General features: G+C 35.0%; 1 protein-coding gene across 1 annotated transcript in view; it reads right to left on the bottom strand.

Moving 5' to 3' along the window:
• CNTNAP4 (contactin associated protein family member 4) overlaps positions 1–20,241 on the bottom strand; it is a 279,906-nt gene that overhangs the window by 34,705 nt on the left and 224,960 nt on the right. The window contains exons 13-16 of the mRNA XM_075411353.1: positions 19,740–19,937; positions 13,257–13,413; positions 10,049–10,176; positions 1,340–1,510 (exon numbers count right to left, since the gene is read on the bottom strand). Coding sequence (XP_075267468.1) covers positions 1,340–1,510; positions 10,049–10,176; positions 13,257–13,413; positions 19,740–19,937 — 654 coding nt within the window. The remainder of the gene's footprint in view (positions 1–1,339; positions 1,511–10,048; positions 10,177–13,256; positions 13,414–19,739; positions 19,938–20,241) is intronic.

Here is a 20,241-nt window from a genome sequence, read left to right as displayed (position 1 = left end):
ATTAGCCTCAGTGCAAACACACATTTCTGGCTCCACTACAAGCAATCTTATCTATGACATACAAAAAAGAATAGGTCTGTCTAGTCAAAGAATTAGGATGCTTCTGGAAGTGAAGAAAAATCTCTACAAGGTACATAATAATGAGATAAACTTTTTTTTTTTAAATTGTGACAGTACAGACTAATTCAGCTTTTCACTTTCTTTCATGCCTTACTAGTCACAAGTCATGTAAAGACCATAAGTATACAGTAATTTGGATGCCTATGAATGAATGGGACAAGTGACGTGTTTGTCTGCACATTATTCCTCTGAAGAAACAGTCATGGTCTTCTGCCAACTTTCTGAACAAATCTACTTCTCCAAAGCATTCCTTTAACATTTCTATGATTTAACTGTTTATTTTGAAAATGAAAAATCATTTATCCCACAACAATATCATCATTGCTTCAGAGATTACCCACTGAAGTACTCACCCAGAACATTTTCTCTACTACGTGACACTGATGCTATAATGCTACTGTGTTTTCACCCGTTCACAGAACTTTAAGAGAAGGCAGTACATATTCTTGGTAAACATGGTTGAAAATGGTATCTTTCAAATACAACACTACAGTTTGAGACAATGTAAACCAAATTGATTAAGCATTACACAATATTCTATAATTAAACTGCCTACAGAAGAACTCAGTAGCTGTTTTTCTGTTAGTTGTAATAAACAAAGATTTTGGCAAAAAAACAAAGCAAGCAGAATATTTTCCTTTTTAATAAACATGCATTAACATTCCTATAGCAGTATTTTGCACTATAAGATGTATATATTTATATATATATATATGAATTTGTACTCTTCACTGGAAAATACTGGAGTGTGATTGATAACACAATGGATTTGTACAAAACAAGAAAAGTGTGCCTAAGCTAGGAGACTGTGCCACAGAAGGCCTGAGGCATGTGTTGTGACAGAGTGAATCTCCCAGTAACCAGAAGAAATGCCTGGACTTAAAATTATTGGATGGAAAGAATTTGGTGGCAGGGGTGCAGAGAGCAAGGGAAGGAGGAACAATCTAAACAGTCAGGGACTGCTTGCTGTGCTCTGAGATTAAGAACTCCCTATGGCAGAAATTATCTTTGAATGGATATTTGTATAGTTTTGGTACTGGGATTCTGGTGGGGAATGATAAAGCTCCAAGAGCAGTAGTGACAGTGACAAAGCTAGAGAACAGTTTTAAAATATTTTCCCTTTAAGTTAATTCTAATTTAGTCTAACTGAAAGTAGTAGTAGTAGTAATAATAATAATAATAATAAATATTAATAATAAGCATCAGTAATGTTACTTACAGTATAACTCTATTCTTATGAAGTCTTGAATTCCCAGGTTTTCTAAAAACACTCCTGAGGAAGCAGTAGTTTTAAAGAAAAATGAGACATCTGCGCTGAGCTCTCCTTGGAAGGTGGGGAAATGCAGGTAGGATGTCTCTGTGTTGAAGGATGCTGAATTCCAAAATGTTTCTGGTTGTCAAAATGAAAGACTAAGTGATAGACACAGTGTTATCTAATATTGCCAGTATAAGTTTTCTAACCATTTAAACAGAGGAAAGTGCCCAGGTCTAGGAAGGGGTTGCAATGTTCAGAGAGTCTAACTTCCACAGAAGCCTCCTGCTTTGTCTATAAAATGAAAAGTGAGGGTTCTTGGAGACACAGAAAAATGACTCAGCAAGAGTAATTAAGGTGCTCAGTTCAGACAATTAAAAACCAATTAACAGGAAATAAAATGCCATGCATCTCATCTAGACAGTCCAGTTAGGACCTGATGTATCGTTTTATGAATTAAATAAACACAGCAGCTTTGAATGAAGTACTATACCTACATGAGCTAGTATAAAGTATAACTATGACAGTTGTTATCTATATTTCTCCCATAAAAAGGAAAAGAGTCTTCTTAGTTTTTGAAGTCCCATGAAGTTTTACCAGATATCACAAAGAAGTTAGGATACAGCTCCTACTAATTACTGTGGAAGGAATAAAAAAAAAAAAAAAAAGAGAAAATGACAGTATCCTCTTCTTCAGTTGACTGCAGTTTAGAAATTCATCTGCATTCTTACTTACTTGACAAATCCAATGTAAGTCAATTTTACTCAAAAAAGGTTACAAGATCAAACATAAGTATTTTGCTGGTTTGCTTTTTCTTTAAGCTGGCATTTAATCATAATCTATTAGATTTTGTTCTTGATTATTAAAAAGCTTATGTAAAAACTCTCATAACAGCTTCTAATAAGAACATCATCTGCATTTATGGCATTTAACCAGAAGTATGTTGTTCTTATTGCTGAACTGTTACATATGTATCTCTATTTCTTTATTAAGCTATATTTCTTTCTAAATCAAATGAAGCATCCAATATCTTCCTATCTAATTGCACAAAGTCATTGCACGTTCTCTTGATACTGCTGTGATCTGTACCTAAATACTATACAAAACTGCGAATTTTGCTCCAGGCACTCTCTGGCTTTAGGTGGGGTGGGGAGAAAAAAAGAAGATATGTAAATTTCCCTCCTATCTGCAAAATCAAGTTCTTTGATACAGTGTACAGAGAGGCCTAGCCCACAGCCCAGTGAAGTAAAATCAAAGTCCATTCACTCATTCCTCCTAACTTTTTAGCAGTGTTTTAATCAAGGTCTGGATCCTGCACCTATAAAAGCAGCACAGCAGGATATTCATACGTAATCTGGCAATCGCTGCAATGCTCGCCACCTGGGAGTACTGCCAGTCCTCACAAGTTAGAGCTGCCACCAGGACAACTTTTACATGGCAGGACAGAGCTGTGAACAGATGGCTCAGGCTGGAAGAGGAAAACATAGCTTTACACCTCGCTCTCCTGTGCTGCCTTATGTTCTCCTTGGATTTACCATCCTGTGCAAAGTGTTGTCAGCCGAAGGCAGTGGCCTTACATATTGGGATAAATTTTAAGCCCGTGTTCCTCAGCTGTTTCAGGTCATGACACCCACAGAGCAAACTTCACTACAGTAATGACTCAAGTATATAACAGCTATTTAAAAAACAATGGGCTGGCTATTACCAGTAATTCAAACACAATAGGAAGTTTAATACTAGTAATTTATACAGAATTGGTAAAACGTTTCTAGTAATTAGAAGAGAGGCAATAGCGGCAGTAACAGTCCAGTAGAGCAATGATACAATTAGCTTCAATGAAGCATTTGCATGATCTTTGTGCATCAGAATGAAGTCCTTGGGGAAAGGCAGGGATAGGAATGTTTATTTTTCCTGCTTCATTTCCTGTCTACTCTTATCTAGCTATTCTTTCTCTCAGCTCTCAGAACTGTGTGATTTATGAACGTTAAGCTACTGTATCAATAAAGCAGAATAAATATAGATCTAGCAAAAGTATATTACAAAGTATCTTATGCTGTTTTAAACCAGGATGGGAGAAGAATTTCTTCACTTTACAGTATCTGTCTCATAGTCTCTTATTTTTTTTTCTCGAACTGCCAAATACCATGTAGTTAGAAAATCAATAATATTTTATCTGAGTCGTAAGACTGCAGTCTTCCTATGAGTAAAAAAAAAGATCTTGCATGTTAAAAATAATACAGCAGCATATTTATGTTGCAAAAATTACTCCAGTTTTTGTCATATACCAACTAGTCTTGCCAACTTGAAATTGTAAAGTGAAAAAGGGAGAAATGAGAACAAGATAGATAAATTATCCATTTTGATGTTGCAAAGACAATAAAAGTTACTCTCAAAACAAACGTGCAATTGCAACTTGTAGCACTCTTGAAGTATTTAATGAAAACGGAAACTGTTTGTTACTTGTATCAATTTTTCTTGATCTCTGTAAGTGCTGCACCATTCATTCACTCAGTGTAAAACTCCAGCAGGGATAGTGAGTGTTGAGGAAGAGAAAATAAAGATCTTCTGTTGCCAAACAATATTTTTTTGACTAGTGCTCCTTCACACCCAAAGAAAACAAATTTCTAATTGACATGACACATAAAATACTAACCATTTCTTCAGCTACTGAGAAGTGTGCAAATTGCTTCTTCTAAAGCTATCTTCTTAACGTTATGAAGCCTGACCAGCTGGCAACAGTTTGCTTCTGAGAATTTGTGGAATTCAGCTGCCCCATCTGTATCACTACTTCCAGTTCCACTACCTTGCAACTTATTAAAAGATACATATATTAAAAGACCAGAAGGGAAAACTGTGATCTTCTAGTTTAACCTCTGATCTACCACAAACTGTATAAATTCCCTGAATCAACACAGTTTGAAAAAGAGCATTTATTCTAGGAAAACTATTCAACTATTTCAATTAAAAATTGCTCATTTAAGGAAAATTCACAAATGCTCTTACTGTCATTTTATGTATATATATATATTTATCTATGCACACACACTAAGCCCATCAGCCTAGCTTCAAATCCCAGCCCCTAGATCTTTTTCTGATTTTCTCTCCTACTTTCAAGAACACTGTTTGAAAGTTTGTACTCTACGAAACTCCATTTAACTCCAGTCTAGTACATCACCTCAGATTTTGCCTGAGATAAGCAAAGTGAATAAGCTAAGAGGCTTTCATGAAAAAATGCATCTCCTAACTTCTTTAATGCAATCCTTTAATCTTACATCTTTTTTATATAGTGTAAAACTGTAAACACAGACTTGTATTAAACTCCTTGATTATGCAGGAAGCAGTAAAGAGGATCAAAATAATGTTGATTAGACTGAGGCTGGGACAAAAATAAATTAATGAAGAAAAGCTAAAAAAGACATGCTCTGATATTTCAGGGTACTACAGAGAGGTGAAACAGATTTATTTGGCTAAACATCAAAATTTGCTGTGCTGCTTTAATGAAAGTATCACTTAAGATCAGTTAATACAGTTGCTCTCTAAAATTATTACATCAAAAGCTAACATTAGGTTTTCTTGGTTTAAATGTCAGACTGGGAACTCATGTTGAATGGATTATCTGCTTGCCTTTACCCACTTGAACTATCATTTTGCAGTTGAATTTCAACATTTCTGGGCTTTTTTCATTCAATCAAGCATGTGACACTACATCAAATATCTTACTAGACTCCAAGTATCTCACCTCACTAGTATTGCCTTTACTAGTACTGAAGTCCCTCAAAAGATTGGCCAGACTTATGTTATACAAACTCATGCTGAATGATATATTATCTTTACATTGGATTGCAGTATCTTTCTATTCAGTTTTATTCAATTAACATCTATATTACCAATTTCATTTTGGGGCCGAGAATTAGTCTGATGCCTACGGATTATAATTACCAATTTATTACAGATAATTTTGGCCTATTAGCTTTCTTTCAGTGGTCTGGACGCATCTACATGTTCTAATCCTTATTGGAAATTCATAGTAATAAATTGGAGTATTTCCAGTCAGTTCTTGCAAGAAAAATAACAAAAAAACCTGTGAATGCTGTGTATTTTTAAAAGTCCACTCATACTCACTGACTCCCTTTATTAGAATTTAATCAACATCTGGCTTTTTCTTGAATAATGACAAAAAACAATGGAGATGTCTCTTTCTTTTTTATGAAAAGAATAGTATTTCTATCTATTAATGACCCAAAGGTTTCTTACATTCTCATATCCTTCAAAATCTTTCCTGTTACCCTACTCAGTGGATATAGGTTAATTTGAATCTTAATTTTCATTATATTCAGAGATATTTTTCACTCTGATATCAGCAGTGCTGGCATACAATTTAATAGATGTATTGTAGAGAAGAAAAAGGAATATAGAAACGTATCAGTAATATATTTTAAAGGTGACAGAAATGGGTGAGTGCTACTCATATGTATAGAGCTGAATGTCATCAAATCTTATGGCCAAATTTTTCTAAATGGCCGTATTCCACTAGAATATCACTACTGATTTCTTTTTGCTTTGACATCATAGAAATATAGAAAGCTAACTCACAAATACTGAGAAAAATCATTAGTAGCTGAACAGAACTTTATACATAAAAAGAACTATACAGGTATTGCTTTTGTTATTATTTTACTCATGTTAGGCTACTCTTCCCTGCTTGGTTCCAGCAAATCTGGTTTGGTTTTCTGTAAGTAACACACTTCATTGAAGAGAGTCAATCCATAAAATCTGACATAAAGAAAGCAAGTTAATGCAATGTTGCATAAAAGAGTGAAAATAAAAAATGTGCAATGAAGAATAGGCAACTTCTGCTGAACTGCTTTTGAGTTATGATACATGACTTCTTGGGAGAATCTAATGAAATAACTAACTTGCAAATTTAGTAAAGGGAGTGCATTGTTTATGACAATTCAATTCAGCAAACTATTTATAGGTCTGCTTTATTTTGCTGTGGGCATAAACGATTATTTTTATCTCTAGATGTCCTACAAGGAATAGATTATTGATGTAATGAGAATTTATGTTCTTTTTGGCTTGAATCATTTAACAAAGTACTAGTGTATCACAAATACAAGTAAACCTTCTGCCCCATGCTTTTATCTGGCACTTCAGTGAATGATTCTGAAGAATTTATGTCTGTCAGAAAGAACAAAAAAAATGTTTAATAAAAGGATATCCCCTATGAAGCAGAATTGTATAATTTAGCTTTAGAGAATGACAGGAGTAGAAATAAGTAATAATGTCTCCGGAGAGTATTCAAATGACACTCATGAATCCAAGACTATCTATTTTTCCTTGTTTGACAGCACTTCTGAGAAAGGAATATTTGCTGTTAGATCTCTTTTGTGTTCTTCACCTATCTAAAGATGCAGAAGAAAATAAATTTTATTAAAAGTGCATTTAATTAGATCCTCATGAGTGTCTGCAACCTCAGATTAGAAAAAATCTTAATAATGGTCTGCTTCTTTCCTGCAGCTTCGAAGTGCTACTAGTATGTTATTGCTGATCTTACAAGAGAGTTTAGATTTATTTCATCAGTTTTGTCCAGTGCGAAATTTAATGTGTAGAACACAGAAACTACCATAACTCATAGCTTTTTACATTTTCTGGAAAACCCAAGTTAAAGAAGATATTCATTACTAAAAAATACTGTTGATACATAAAGACCACTGGAAAAAATTCTAGTAAATCACACAGTCATTTCTAGTATAATGATCAAAACACTGGAAGAGAATAGAATATTTATTGTAATATACATAATGTCATTATGTTGTATATGAGAAAATATATAAATATAATACAATATAAAATATATATTTTATATTTCATCTGTTATATATGATATATCCTATATTACATATTATTGTATGAGAAAACATATAGAATAATAGAGTATTAAATGGTATAATATAGGTAATATATAATATATAATATATGATACATGATATAAAATATATAGTACAGAATATATAGCATATTATATACTTCATATTTATTTTATTATGTATTACCATACAATTAATATTTTACTCAACACTTTGCATTTTGATTTTATATCAAAATTCTATGATTTTACAGTATTTTTTCCTTCAGAAATTCTGTATTGTTTTCCCAAATCGTAGTCTCTACCTCCCTAAAAGCATGCCATCTCTTACTGTCTTTGTCTTTATGATGTAAATGGCTGAGAATTGCATTATTACTGGTCTTATTAAACTATCAAAATGAATGGCTTTTTCATGATTTTTGCTGTATTACTACAATTAATTGTTCTATTATGAAAGGTCTTTTCACTGAGATTATTTCAGGCCCAAATTATTTCTTTCTGAAGTCAAATTCCATGGTGTTGTCTGATATTACAAAAATGTGTCTCTGACATTCAGGATCTGACTTCTTGCACTTTCCTCGTGATATTTTAGAGTTCTATATGGCAGCTTGTCTAGAAATACTATGATCATCTAACGTCAGTGTGAAAGTTTGCAGAAATTCAATCAGTCAGACTAAGCAAACATCAAATAACGTCAGGGAGGTCAATGGGTGTCAGAACTGTCTGTATATTTTAATGATTCACCCGAGAAGCTAGCTGGCTTCTATGTTTTAAGATATGTGATAACTGAGGTCAGGTTATGTAATTAATAGTATTTGGGAACGTGGTGAGTAGTGAAATTTAAATTCTTACCACTCATTACTACTACACTAGCTGTAAATAATTCTGTTTCGCTGCTGTCATTGTCCCTTGTTTCATTGTCTCTGGCCACAATGGAGTCCTGCTGAATCATAGGCTGTATGATCATGGTCAGCCAATTGACAGAGCTTGTTATCCCCTCTGCTCCACACTTGTAAGACAATATCTACATACTGCCTCCAATTTTAAACTCTCCAGTAAAAGAAAAACATTGATAAACAGGAGCGAGTATGGGGGAGGACACTTGGATGTCCAGGTCTGGAGTACTTTTCCTGCCCTTCAGGCTGAGGGACCAGGGCTGGTTTAATGTGGAAGAGTGACAGCTTTTTGGGGGACCTGACAGCACTTTGCATTGGTATAAGGTGTGAGTATCAAAGACGATGAGCATAAGTTGAAACAACAGAGTTTCAGGGTTGATCTAAGTAAAAATACATTCACAATGAGTATGGCCAAGCAGTGGAGCAGGCTGCCCAGAGAAGCAACGCATGCTCCATCCTTGGGGCCTTCAAACCCAAATTTAACAAAGCCCTGCGAGACCTGGTCTGAGCTTATGGGTGATCCTGCTGTAAGCAGGAGACCTCTTCAGGTGCTTTCTACTCCAAATTACGCCTTAATCCTACATCATATCTCCATGATTTAACTGTTCTTTGATAGGTAGGATAAATGATCAACTCACAATCAGATGTCAGAAAAATGAAAAGGAAGCACCCAACAGGTTTTTTTTGTCTTATAAATCTTCATAAGAAAATTAAAATGCACTGCTGTAACACACATCTTTTAACAAATCTTCCAGGCATAATTACCCTGACAAGTCATAGGAATGAAAGCAGTGATGACATAAAATTAAACACATGCTAATTTATATTGATTTATCTATACAGTCTCCCAAGTGAGGCTAAAAGTACAGATCAGTACTTCTTATTAATTTCCTCTTAATCATAAAGGCTGAAGAAATTTGAAAAACAAGTACAACATCATGTGATGCAGGAATATCACATAATGAATAAAAATAATAATTTGTAATTATGTGAAACAATACTGATGTTCATGAATAGTCATAGGGTAGCATATGACGTACAGAAATTAAGCTTATTAAATACTTCAATCCCTTACTCAACGGTAGAAAAAATCTTGTCCGTTCAACTCTTCAGTTAAAATCTTTAGGATGATCTATAGCACTGCTTCTCCTGACTGTCGATTACAAACAGCAGCAGCCATAGAATTTGGTGCAATAGTTTACTACTGAACATAAACCAAATCTGTGTTCTTTGACAATGAAGATGGAAACTAATGAAATCGGAAATCTTCAATGAAGTATCAATTTTACTCCAGAGGTCTTATTACCTTTAAATGTTTTCTTCAAACGATATTTTTCTGGTTACTATATGCATATTCAGGGTGTACAAGCTTTACATTTTGAATTATTGTATAAATTTCTAAATTTTGAATTCTTATGTGGAGTTGAAATTTTGCTTGTAGATACTGCATATACTCGATTAATCTCCGTAGCATAATTTTCCTAGTTTCACGAATACACAGAGAAATTAATATGCATAAGGTTTGGTGACGGAGGCATGCATGTCTAGTGAAGGGTATGTTTCTCGCAAGATATGATAACCAGTTACGAATTCTACTTCTTGTAATGCTTTACTCGTAACTTTATTCAAATTGGATAAAAACTCTGGATTTTATACTCAATATATACATTTGAAAAGTACACTAATTGCTTCTATCTTCACTATTGATTTGTATCATCAGAAATATATCTGTACAATTCTACCCTTGTTTGTACTGGACCATGGCATTTTGTCTTTTTCCTTTCTAATTACTAAAAGAACTGGATGAAATTTTTACAAAAGTGTATCTTAGGCTGTTTAGAAAAAAACATTTAAAATTTATTGCAGTCAAATCCCATTGTTGCTTAGCAAAATTCTGCAGTTCTTACTTACTGTCACCACGGCAAAGCAAAGGCCCCAGTTTGTAAGCTGCTTCAGAATTTGGTCTGTCAGTATCTGTGATCACAATTTCAGTTACTGGTAGATGCTCCTTGTAGGAAAGGAATCCAGTATCATTAGCCCTGAAAAGGTAAAATGAAAGCCACAGCTCTCCTAAATGTTTCTAATAAACATTTCATTATCGTTGATGTATTGCTGAGGAAAAAGAAAGAATTTAATTTTTAAAAAAAGTGCTGCATAACTCTACAGGTAATACAAGCCACTGTGAATACAACCATGTTCTTTGGTATTGTGATCATTTGAGAGGACTGAAAAAATTCCATGGCAAATGGGCAGTTTTATGGTTGTGCTTGTCTGAATAAGCATGAGAAAACTCTTCTCGACAAAAAGTACCCAACTGGTAGTCTAAGCTAATGTATTTGCCTGTGGCAGAAATTTTATGTTTCTGAAGATGCACTGTATCCATAATGGCCTATCTCTTCTTTATGAAATATTAAATGGCTCAGTATAGCTTTCAAAGAAGTCTAACATTTTTTTTTCCATTTTCATCTTGACAGAACTTGAAAAAAATCAAATAGGAAAATACAAAATTGTGCTGAGTATACAGGAAAAGCAGCATAAGTTACAAATATGTAACTCTCAGAAAAGGAAATACGCAACCTAGCACTCAGAGCACACACCCAGTACTTGTAATCTTAGACCAAATTCCTTGTTTAAAATCCTTTTTTAACTTAGTGTATGACATGAATTTCTAAATAAGCACCTATTCTGGCCCTAAAATTGCTTCCCCTGAACCCATGGAAATACTCCATCACTCAGGAATGTTCTGGAAAAATCAGTCTGTCCATTCAATCCATTTACAACTGAAACTTCCATTTAATGGGCAAAGCAAATTGTTTAGAGACAACAGTACAAACAGACGAGGGAGGCAGTCTGGAACTCACACTGCCCAGAGATTAAAAGCAAGACACACGCCTTAGTAAGCAAGCCACGATTCTCTGGGAGTGTGGTTGGACTTAGCAACCTACCGGGACTGAGACAAAGGGAAGAGATTTCATCCTTGTGAAGAATGAAATTAGTGATTATTTTCTCCTCACCCTCTCACTTTACTAACATCATCGTCTTTCCCTTATACAAAATTTCTGTCTGGAGCACAGTGCACACAAATGTACGTTTTATTTTCAGGAAACTTTTTTCTTACGTGTGGAATGCAAAACATTTTTTAAAAAGTGTCAGCTTTTGATGAGGTGTGATATTGCAGATTTCTAATTTAGAACTGATAAAAAAAACTCAAAACACCAAAAGTATTTGCTTCAGTAAAACTATTCGGCAAATAAAGGGAAACTGAATAGAAAATATCTTACCTCTTCTGCAGAGAGGATTTGCATTTTTGTAGATCTTTAGGAACAGATTTTTTTTAAAAAAATATCCTTTTTATTTTAGACTTTTAGAGACTTAAATATTTTAATTAGTCAAACAAGGAGTTTTAGAGCTGAATCTATGTCCAGTCTATGAAACAATATAGATTTTACTACAAAAATAGAATATCAAAACCATATTTCAAAACCACACTGTGTCTAACTCTGGTTTCTATGTTCAGAAAACATGTCAAACAAGCACAACTCTTGCCTACTTTTTCTGCCCTATGGCAGTATTCTCTAGGGAGACAAATGTAACTTTAAGCACAACTATGGAAAAAAGTGTAAACATAGCCTTCATAACATTGGAGTTACTGGGATAAGTCTCCATTTAAAATGAAAATGAAAATGTCAAAAGTGGATACATACAGAAATATAAAACGGGAGTCATTATAATTTCAGTGTAATACACTCATCAACATGCAATTTACCCAAGGTGGTTATAGTGAAGACATGCATATCATCCTCTATCTATTTACAAGTGTGTAACCATTATAAAGTAACCAATGTACATGAGTACGGATTAAATGAACAAAAAAACTAAGCAAGAATGTATTACATACACTAGCAACTAGCCAAAATCCTGTCTCAGAATGAGTTAATCTTTTAACACTTGTTTTGCTGTTGGGAATCAAAAATTGTCTATATTTTTATACAGCAAAATACTTCAGAAATTCCTAGTGTTCTGTGCATTTGTTTAATCTCTCTATTGGAATGAGCGCAGCAGATATCACTCTGTCAATTTTACTGCGGATGTGAATTCTTTTCCTACAGAAACTTTTGAAGCTTGTAAGGAGTTGTTCTTTGACCAACATTTTGTTGTATTTTCATTTCTGTATCTGCTGAGTTCCCTGTTCACGATAAGACAATAAGCATTTTACCACAAAATTCACTAGCTGTTACTTTAAAGGAAGGATGGATATCCAGCTTGAGGAGAAAATAAAGTATTGCTTTATTTTGTACAAATAAACATGTTGCTATGTACCTTCCTTACTTTTTTCTTTTTTCAAAAAACAGATTTTACAGTTATTAACAGGCATGTATTAAACTATCACTGAGTTGGATATATATGTTACATATGCTTTAGAAACTTAAAAGCTTAAAAGTTACTTCAACAGAAAAGTTTTCATTTGAAAAGTCTCTGTCTACTTTATAAAGTCCTTTACTGCACTGAAGCTATTGTTGTGAAAGTTGTATCTGATCCGCTTGAGTGAAAAGTCAGGTTCAGATTTGACATTGTAACAGGAACTCACCTCTTACATTACTTATTTGAAGCAGACCTTAAGTAACAACAGAAATTTCAAGTGGAAGACTATATTTTAGAATTCTTTACATCGTTATAGAATAGGAATCCATGAGTGCTTTGCTTTGCTGATAGCAAGGGTGTCCGGATTTAATTATCTAAGTTGTAGATGACAGAAGTAATTAAAAATTACACTAAAAATTAAATGACTTTTTTTCCCCGAACCTTTTATTTGAACTTTAATTACTTTCAGTATTCTAAAACAAGTAACTGAAGTTGAAATAAAGACCAGAGCTAATTTCTTAATATATAACATACAATATACTACAAAAATAGAAAGTATCTGTATAAAATTAAACCTTCCCCAGAATTCAGAATGCAAGAATCAGCAGTAATTCTTAATGTATACACATGTAATTTTGTGAAAAAATATGTTCCATATTGCAACAGCCTTGGTGTTCTAAATGTGCTAAGGCTTGTATATTTTCTTTATTTGCTTTCCAGGAAAATTTATTGTGAATAAGCAACAGTAAAAAGTCACCATTCATCTCTGTCAGCATCACAGTTGCAGTAATGCTGGGAGTCAATGCAGCTCCCCTTTAAACCACAAGCACATTTTTGTACAGCAGGCAAGGAACCTCCCCAGTAAGTCTGTGTTTCATTGGTTCTCCCGATCCACCAGCTCAGCGGCATCCCATCTAAAAAATAGGTTAGAGAAAATCAGTGCCCAGTTTTGTCTCCTACTTCTCCCAGTTTTTCTCATCTGTACAAGTTTCCAAAACTTGGTTAAGCAGAGAAAAATCACCCCTCAAATCTAAAAACTTTAAACAACAATTGGAATAAAATACCACCTTTACTTGATATGTAATAATTCATTTTAATACTTCATTATCAGGTATTAAATGATTGTCACAGGTTTTTTCTTGCATTAGTGGAAAAGGGAACTTGCAGTCCCTAGCTCAGCCAGCCTTGATATTAGAGTCATTTATCTTATGCAGCCCATTTATACAATTCATTTTAAATGGTCCCTGAAAAGGGATATACCATCACCCTAAAAATCGAGATAGTTTATATTCCCAAGTAAGGATCAATTTCAGATCACGGAACCATGATCATGGATCATGGAACCACCAGCAACAGAATGAGAAGAGTTACAGAAAAGCTATGCAGAAATTGTCTCATCTTGCTACCAAAAGTATACTACTACACATATCTGTGACAAACACTAAGCAGCTGAATAGTGGTGATAATCAGAAATGCCCAAAGACAGCTGCTAGGTCATAGGCAGCAGATTCAGAATTTATATACTCGGAGACAGCAGAAATCGTGTTCATGGTGCTCCCATAAGCGAGTTGATGTAGCTGGTGAACAGAAGTAAAGTTTCCCAGGTCTATTACATCTCTGTGTGGTGCATTCAGTCAGCATTGTTTGTAGCAAAATAATAAAACTGGATATTTCCTTAATGTTACAGTAGTGCAGGTTAAGCTTAAAGATGCTGCCAAGCAAGCGCAGCAACAGAAAATATATACAGTACAGATAATAACTAAAAGATATGAAGCATAAAGATATATCATCTCAGATGAGAAGAAAAAGGGTGATAGATGCAATGCATGGAAGTCAAGGCACAAGAAGAAATCGAGTACTGTTAAATTGGAGTTTCTTTCAGATACATTTCTTTTTGCTGTTGTTGGAGATCGAAGTTTTCAGCAGCAGGCCCCCACGAAGAAGCTGGAATTTATCCTAGTCTCAACTCTACTTACAACTGCCACTGCTTATTAAACCTCACTGTTAGATAAGACCTCTGTTACGCTGACAATCTCTCAGATCGTAAACATATTGACTGCATTCATTACCACACAACTGTCGGCCCAGCAGGCCAAAACACAGTGTGAGCAGTTTCTGGAAAAGTCAAACTTGCATAATGGCATCAATGTCCAATAACAGTGTTTGTGTTTGCAAGCCATCACAGGAGGAGGAGGAAAACCTAGAGAGAGTATATAAATAATTTACCAAAGAGCACTTTAAAAAGATTCCAACAACTAAGACTGTAAAAAGCAGAATATTTCTGCTGTTTCAACAGCATGCTTTAGTTTATACTGTAGTCATGAATTAATATTCCCACTCTTTCACTAGGGATGTTGGGGTATGTTTTAAAGCCAGTCTCAGTTATTTGTTCATACAGCAGGATAAGGAGAGACTATTTACTGAAATGCTGCAAATCCGTACTGATTAGCCCAGACTTTTACCCCTGCTTTGGCAGAAAATATTGCCTAAGCAAAATAAAGCTATGAATTAAAATGGCTAGAGATTTCTTCATAACAATCACATAAATGTATTAATAGGTGACTTCTTTAATGACATCATTTGCAAATGCTATCCAGGCTAACTGAATGTAATGCATTCTTAAAATACAGTCAGGTAGGAATTACTACATGGACTGCATATTCTAAAAAACATTGCTTGTGACCATCATCAAATTTTTTACTTGTCAGGCATACTAGATTGTAGATAACAGAACTGTGAGGGATTAAATTGTGCAGGCAATTTGATAATGTACTTATTTGCGCTTCAAATTCTGGTATTTCAATGTATTTCATTGTGTTTGTAATAAATGAAACAGAACAAATTTATTTCAGTAAAAAGTTATTAAAATATTATTTCAGTGTCACGTATGTGTCAGTTATCAGCTATGTGATTGATTGCTATTTGTTTGTCTTGTAATTCTGACTATAAAATCATTCGAAGAAACATGCAAAAAAATCAGAAAGTAAATACATAAAGGTGGTCATAAACAGGAAAACTTGGTGAAGACTGTCTTCAGATGCCGAGCAGATGAAATAACAACTAAATCAGCAAGTCAAAAATTTCAAATTAAATCACCCTACCTTCCTAAATTTCCCTCAAATTTTTGAATTATTTGCACTACAAACACAATTCTTATTTAGGTTTCTGAGCTCTTCTGAATAAGGTGAGCATCCTAAAAAAAATTAATTATAATTCGCATAAATTATTGGAACGTTCTTACAGAAATTTGTAACAAAATTTCTAACATTTATGGTACCACATCACACTGAGACACTGAAAGTTAAAATGCACACCTGCTGCAGCAAGCTGGAAATTATATGTTTCACATAAAAATAGGTGAGAAATGTATTTCCAAAGCTCACAAAAACAGAGAAGTAGATTTTTTGGTAACAGTTTTAAATCTGAAATTACTATATATAAGTATATAACATGTTCTGTCTTCTCTCCATAAAGTTCAATGGAAAGATGTATCTTGAAGTAAAAAGACATGAAAAAAAGAGAGGATCCCTAATTTCTCTTTTTCCCCCCAGCTCTATCCAGGAGGTAAAAGAAAGAAGTATTTCATGGGGTGGCATGACCTTAACATATACTAGATACTAGACTTCTCCCTTTCCATGACATCAGCAAGTTCTGCACTTATATTTGTAGAAAGAAAAAGATGATACATTGGAGGATATTTGAAAAACTTACTCTCACAACCTCAGAGACAAAAGCCCAGGGCTTACATTTTGTTGTGTTCAAAGACTAAAAATGTCTACCAGACTAAAAATATTTTAGCATATATTCACAATACACTGACTGTTGTCAGTTTAGATGCATCTCAGTTTTAACTACAGCTTATCTAGACATTGCCAGTTTTGCTTAACAGTAGATGGCTTGACTGCTTCTGAGACTGTACAGATGTCTTTGAGAAAGCAGCAGTGATATGGCTAATTCTGTGAATCGATCTGCATCACAGTGCTGTGTCGAGCTAGATATCTGGTCAACCCAAATTAAAGGTGATTCAATCAGGTCTTCTTTAGCTACAGCCATTACAGTGATCACTGTGTAAATACAAGCTTAATATTCCGCCTCTTACAAAACATGTTGGATGTCTATAAGTATCAAGATTTTGGAAGGAGTGGCTGGTACTCCAGAGGGTCATGCTACTATCCAGAGGGACTTCGAGAGGCTGAAGGTAACGGGCTTTACAGGAAACTCATGCAGTGCAACGAGGAGAATTGCAAAGACCTTCACCTAGTGAGGAACAGCCACAGGCAGCAACTTATGATGGAGGTCACCCAACTTGAAAGCACTTTGGTAGAAAATGGTCTGGGGGTCCTGACAGACACAAGGCTGAACATGAACCAGCAATATGTCCTTGCTGCCAAGAAGGCTATTGTTATCCTGGACTGCATTAGGAGGTTGAGGCGTTTCCAGCAAGTTGAGGGAGGTGATCCTTCCCCTCCATTCAGCACAAATGAGGCCACTCTTGAAGAACTTTGTCCAATTCTGGGCTTCCCATTACAAAAGGAAGATGGAAATACTGGAGAGACTCCAACAAAGGGTCTCAGAGATGATTCAGGGACTGAAGCATCTCTCCTATGAGCAGGAACTGTTTAGCCTGAAAAACAGAAGGTTCAGGGGGATATTCTCAATGTACATAAATACCTGAAGGGAGGATCTAAAGATGACTGAGAAAATCTTTTCCCTGTAGTGCCCAGTGACACGACAAGAGGCAGTGAGCTCAAACTGATAAATGAGATGTTCTTCCTGAATATCAGGAAACACTTTTTTACTGTAAGGGTGACTGAGCACTGGCACAGGTTACCCACAGCAATTGTGGGGTTTCCATCCTTGGAGACATTCAAAAGCCATCTGGATATGGTCCTGGGCAACTGACTTCAGGTGGTCCTGCTTGAGCAGGAGCATTGGATCAGATGACTCTTCGACATCCCTCCCAAGCTTGGCCACTCAGTGATTTGTGATTCCGTGATTCTATGGCTGTGCACACTCCTACTGTTTGCTGCTGATGTGGTTCAGATGTTGAAAATGACATCTGTTTCAGTGGACACTGTAGTTGCACTGATCACCAAGTTCCCTGAAAAAAAGTATCAACCCATATATTTTGAAAAAAAACATTTTTTTCCTTCTTCTTATAGGTGACGGAGTACTGGAACAGGCTGCCCAGGGAGGTTGTGGAGTCTCCTTCTCCGCAGATATTCAAGACCCGCCTGGACAAGGGCTTTGGCAGGGGGGTTGGACTAGATGACCTACAGAGGTCCCTTCCAACTCCTACCATTCTGTGATTCTGTGATTCTGTGAGACTCAGCCTTTCAAAAGTACAGAGCAGCCAGCATCTACAAAGGGGTACCTGCTGCTTCTCCCAGAAACTTGATGTAATTTTACTGTTACTGTGACTGAATGGGTCAAACAGGTTCTGTCCTTATTAAGTTATCCACCATGGTCATTACTCTTGAAGCAAAAAAGGGCAGATCTAAATCCTGGAATGTAAAAATCTTAATTTTATTTTAAGAAAGTGATATAATTAAGAATGCTAGAAAAGATAAGGGAAAGTTAATACATCCTCTAAACAGTTGTAAAAATGTGGTTCTGGCTACTTTCAAGCAGAAAGGGAAACATAAACCCTAATTCTCTTTAATAAACTCTCTTTAATAAATCTTTAATAAATAATAAAGGGTGTTATTTCACCCTTATATCACAAAACTCAGCGTTGCCTTTCTTAAGCAGCCTCACCGCAGAAGGTGACTATCAGTAGATCCTAGCTTTCTCTTACATCAGAGGTCTCTGTTTCAGAACAGACTAAAGCCCACTCTTCAGAGGAATGGAAAATTGTATTTGGTACACTCTGTGGTAGTGTTTAAACAAAGAATGATTTTACAACACCTGTAGAACTCACAAATAACATTTTCATGTCTATTTACTCATGGCATTGAAAACTCTGAATTTTAGCTGGCTTAGCACAATTGACTAATTGCACTCTTATAGCTTTCTAGGAAAATCTGCATTTCTGTGCAAAGTAGAAAGTCCGGCTTTCCTGGGTCTTTCTCTCTCTTCTCTCACCTAAATTTTTTCATGGTTTCCAGCTTGATTGCTCTGCTGAAACTTGTGAATTGAGAAGGTGGGTCTTATTGTCTCTGCTTGGTGTAAACCAGGGTTTTGAACATCTAAAAATAACTTTAATTTGAGGTTCATAGGGAAAAGGGACGCTCAGTGGGACGTCTTATTCAGTAGCTTCATCTTTTATGCTGCAGGGACATTTTCAAGCAGATATTCTGCCAGGGGTCAGTTCTCATCTAAGAAATCCAGTGATGTCCATGACATAAGTAGGAATAAATAACGTCAGGAATGAGTTTAGAGACAAAAGTAGAGACTGTTGCACTCAGAGGCCTATTCTCTGCTTAGTAGGAAACAATGCAAGAAATCAGTTTGAGCAGTTTCAGAGATTCTGATGCACAAGACAGATAATTTCACTTAGTTATTCAAAAGACAGTAAACAATGAGATTTTTACTTTCACACTATTTGGATTACTTAGAATGGATTTTCACGGTAAAGTCTGTTAACCGTAGCTCTGTGTCAGTGAGAGTTAGTTTTAAGTACACTACATTGCATAACTCCATTTTTCTTTCAGCACGTCAGAGGATGTGCATTCATTTTTCTTTTAAAACAATTACACGTTTGTCAATAATCCACACTTTATTGTTTTTTTTAATGTATGCTTATATTGGACAGTGGAAATTTAATGTTACTGATTTTTTTTCGTCAAGCACTCACAATTTGCACATAAAGTTTTAAAAACAACAAACATAAAATAATAAATAATAAAATAATAAAATTAATTCTGCTGATATCTGTGCAGTACTTTGTGTTCCTTTAACGACATATTTCCTCAGTAACTTCTTCATTAAAATTTAAAAATCCTGGAAGGCAGACCAACAGGAGCTTTGTTAAAAATATCCATTAATTTAAGAGACTTGTGAGAGAAGTTAACTTTGAGAGCACTTAATTCTGTGAAAGATCATCCTTGTAAACTGACATTCGTGTTTTTCTGGCTCAAATATGTCTTGACAACTTACAGGAATCTGAGTGTTAGATACAAGAAGTAGTTCAAACTCTGTAGTAGCAAAATGCCACAACCTTGACAGAAATAAATACCTTTAGTAACCAGTAAAATGAAAAGCACTATGCAACATTATAAGATGTGTCTGCTTCACTTACCTGACTTTTCTAAAAGCCTTGATTTTTTGCAGTGGTAAGCAAGTTCCTGTTCACAGTGCTCTGCATGGTTAATTGTAGCCTGAAGCTGGTCTAGGCTGGCAGAGTACTTGAAAAACACAGTGTGGGGGTTCTCTCGATTAGCACTTTTGACTCTGGTTAGGTTGGTGTTGTTATGCTGTATAATTGTCCACGTTGTATCTTTCAAAACACATGTGAAAAGTAATAAACAATGAGAAGTAGTTGCATAAGTTGGTAAAGGAAAGAGAATGCATGATGAAATCAACCAAACTTTAAGGTGACTTCTTGCATCACAAAAAGTACTTTTAGGCATATGAAATAGAGACAAAAATCACTGAGAAAAAATGAAAACAATTAATCATTATTTATATTTATAAGTAGATTATCTTACTGTGACTAACAGGTATTCAGCTTGTTATCATTATTGAAGAAGGAAACAGTAAGTGATGACACTCAAATAATTGTCTCTGAAATCAGATACGGT

Source organism: Opisthocomus hoazin, chromosome Z (genome assembly GCF_030867145.1).
Source record: "Opisthocomus hoazin isolate bOpiHoa1 chromosome Z, bOpiHoa1.hap1, whole genome shotgun sequence".
Lineage (NCBI taxonomy): Eukaryota > Metazoa > Chordata > Aves > Opisthocomiformes > Opisthocomidae > Opisthocomus > Opisthocomus hoazin.
The sequence above is the reverse complement of the archived record's forward strand: the minus strand, read 5'-3'. Positions and strand labels throughout refer to the sequence as shown.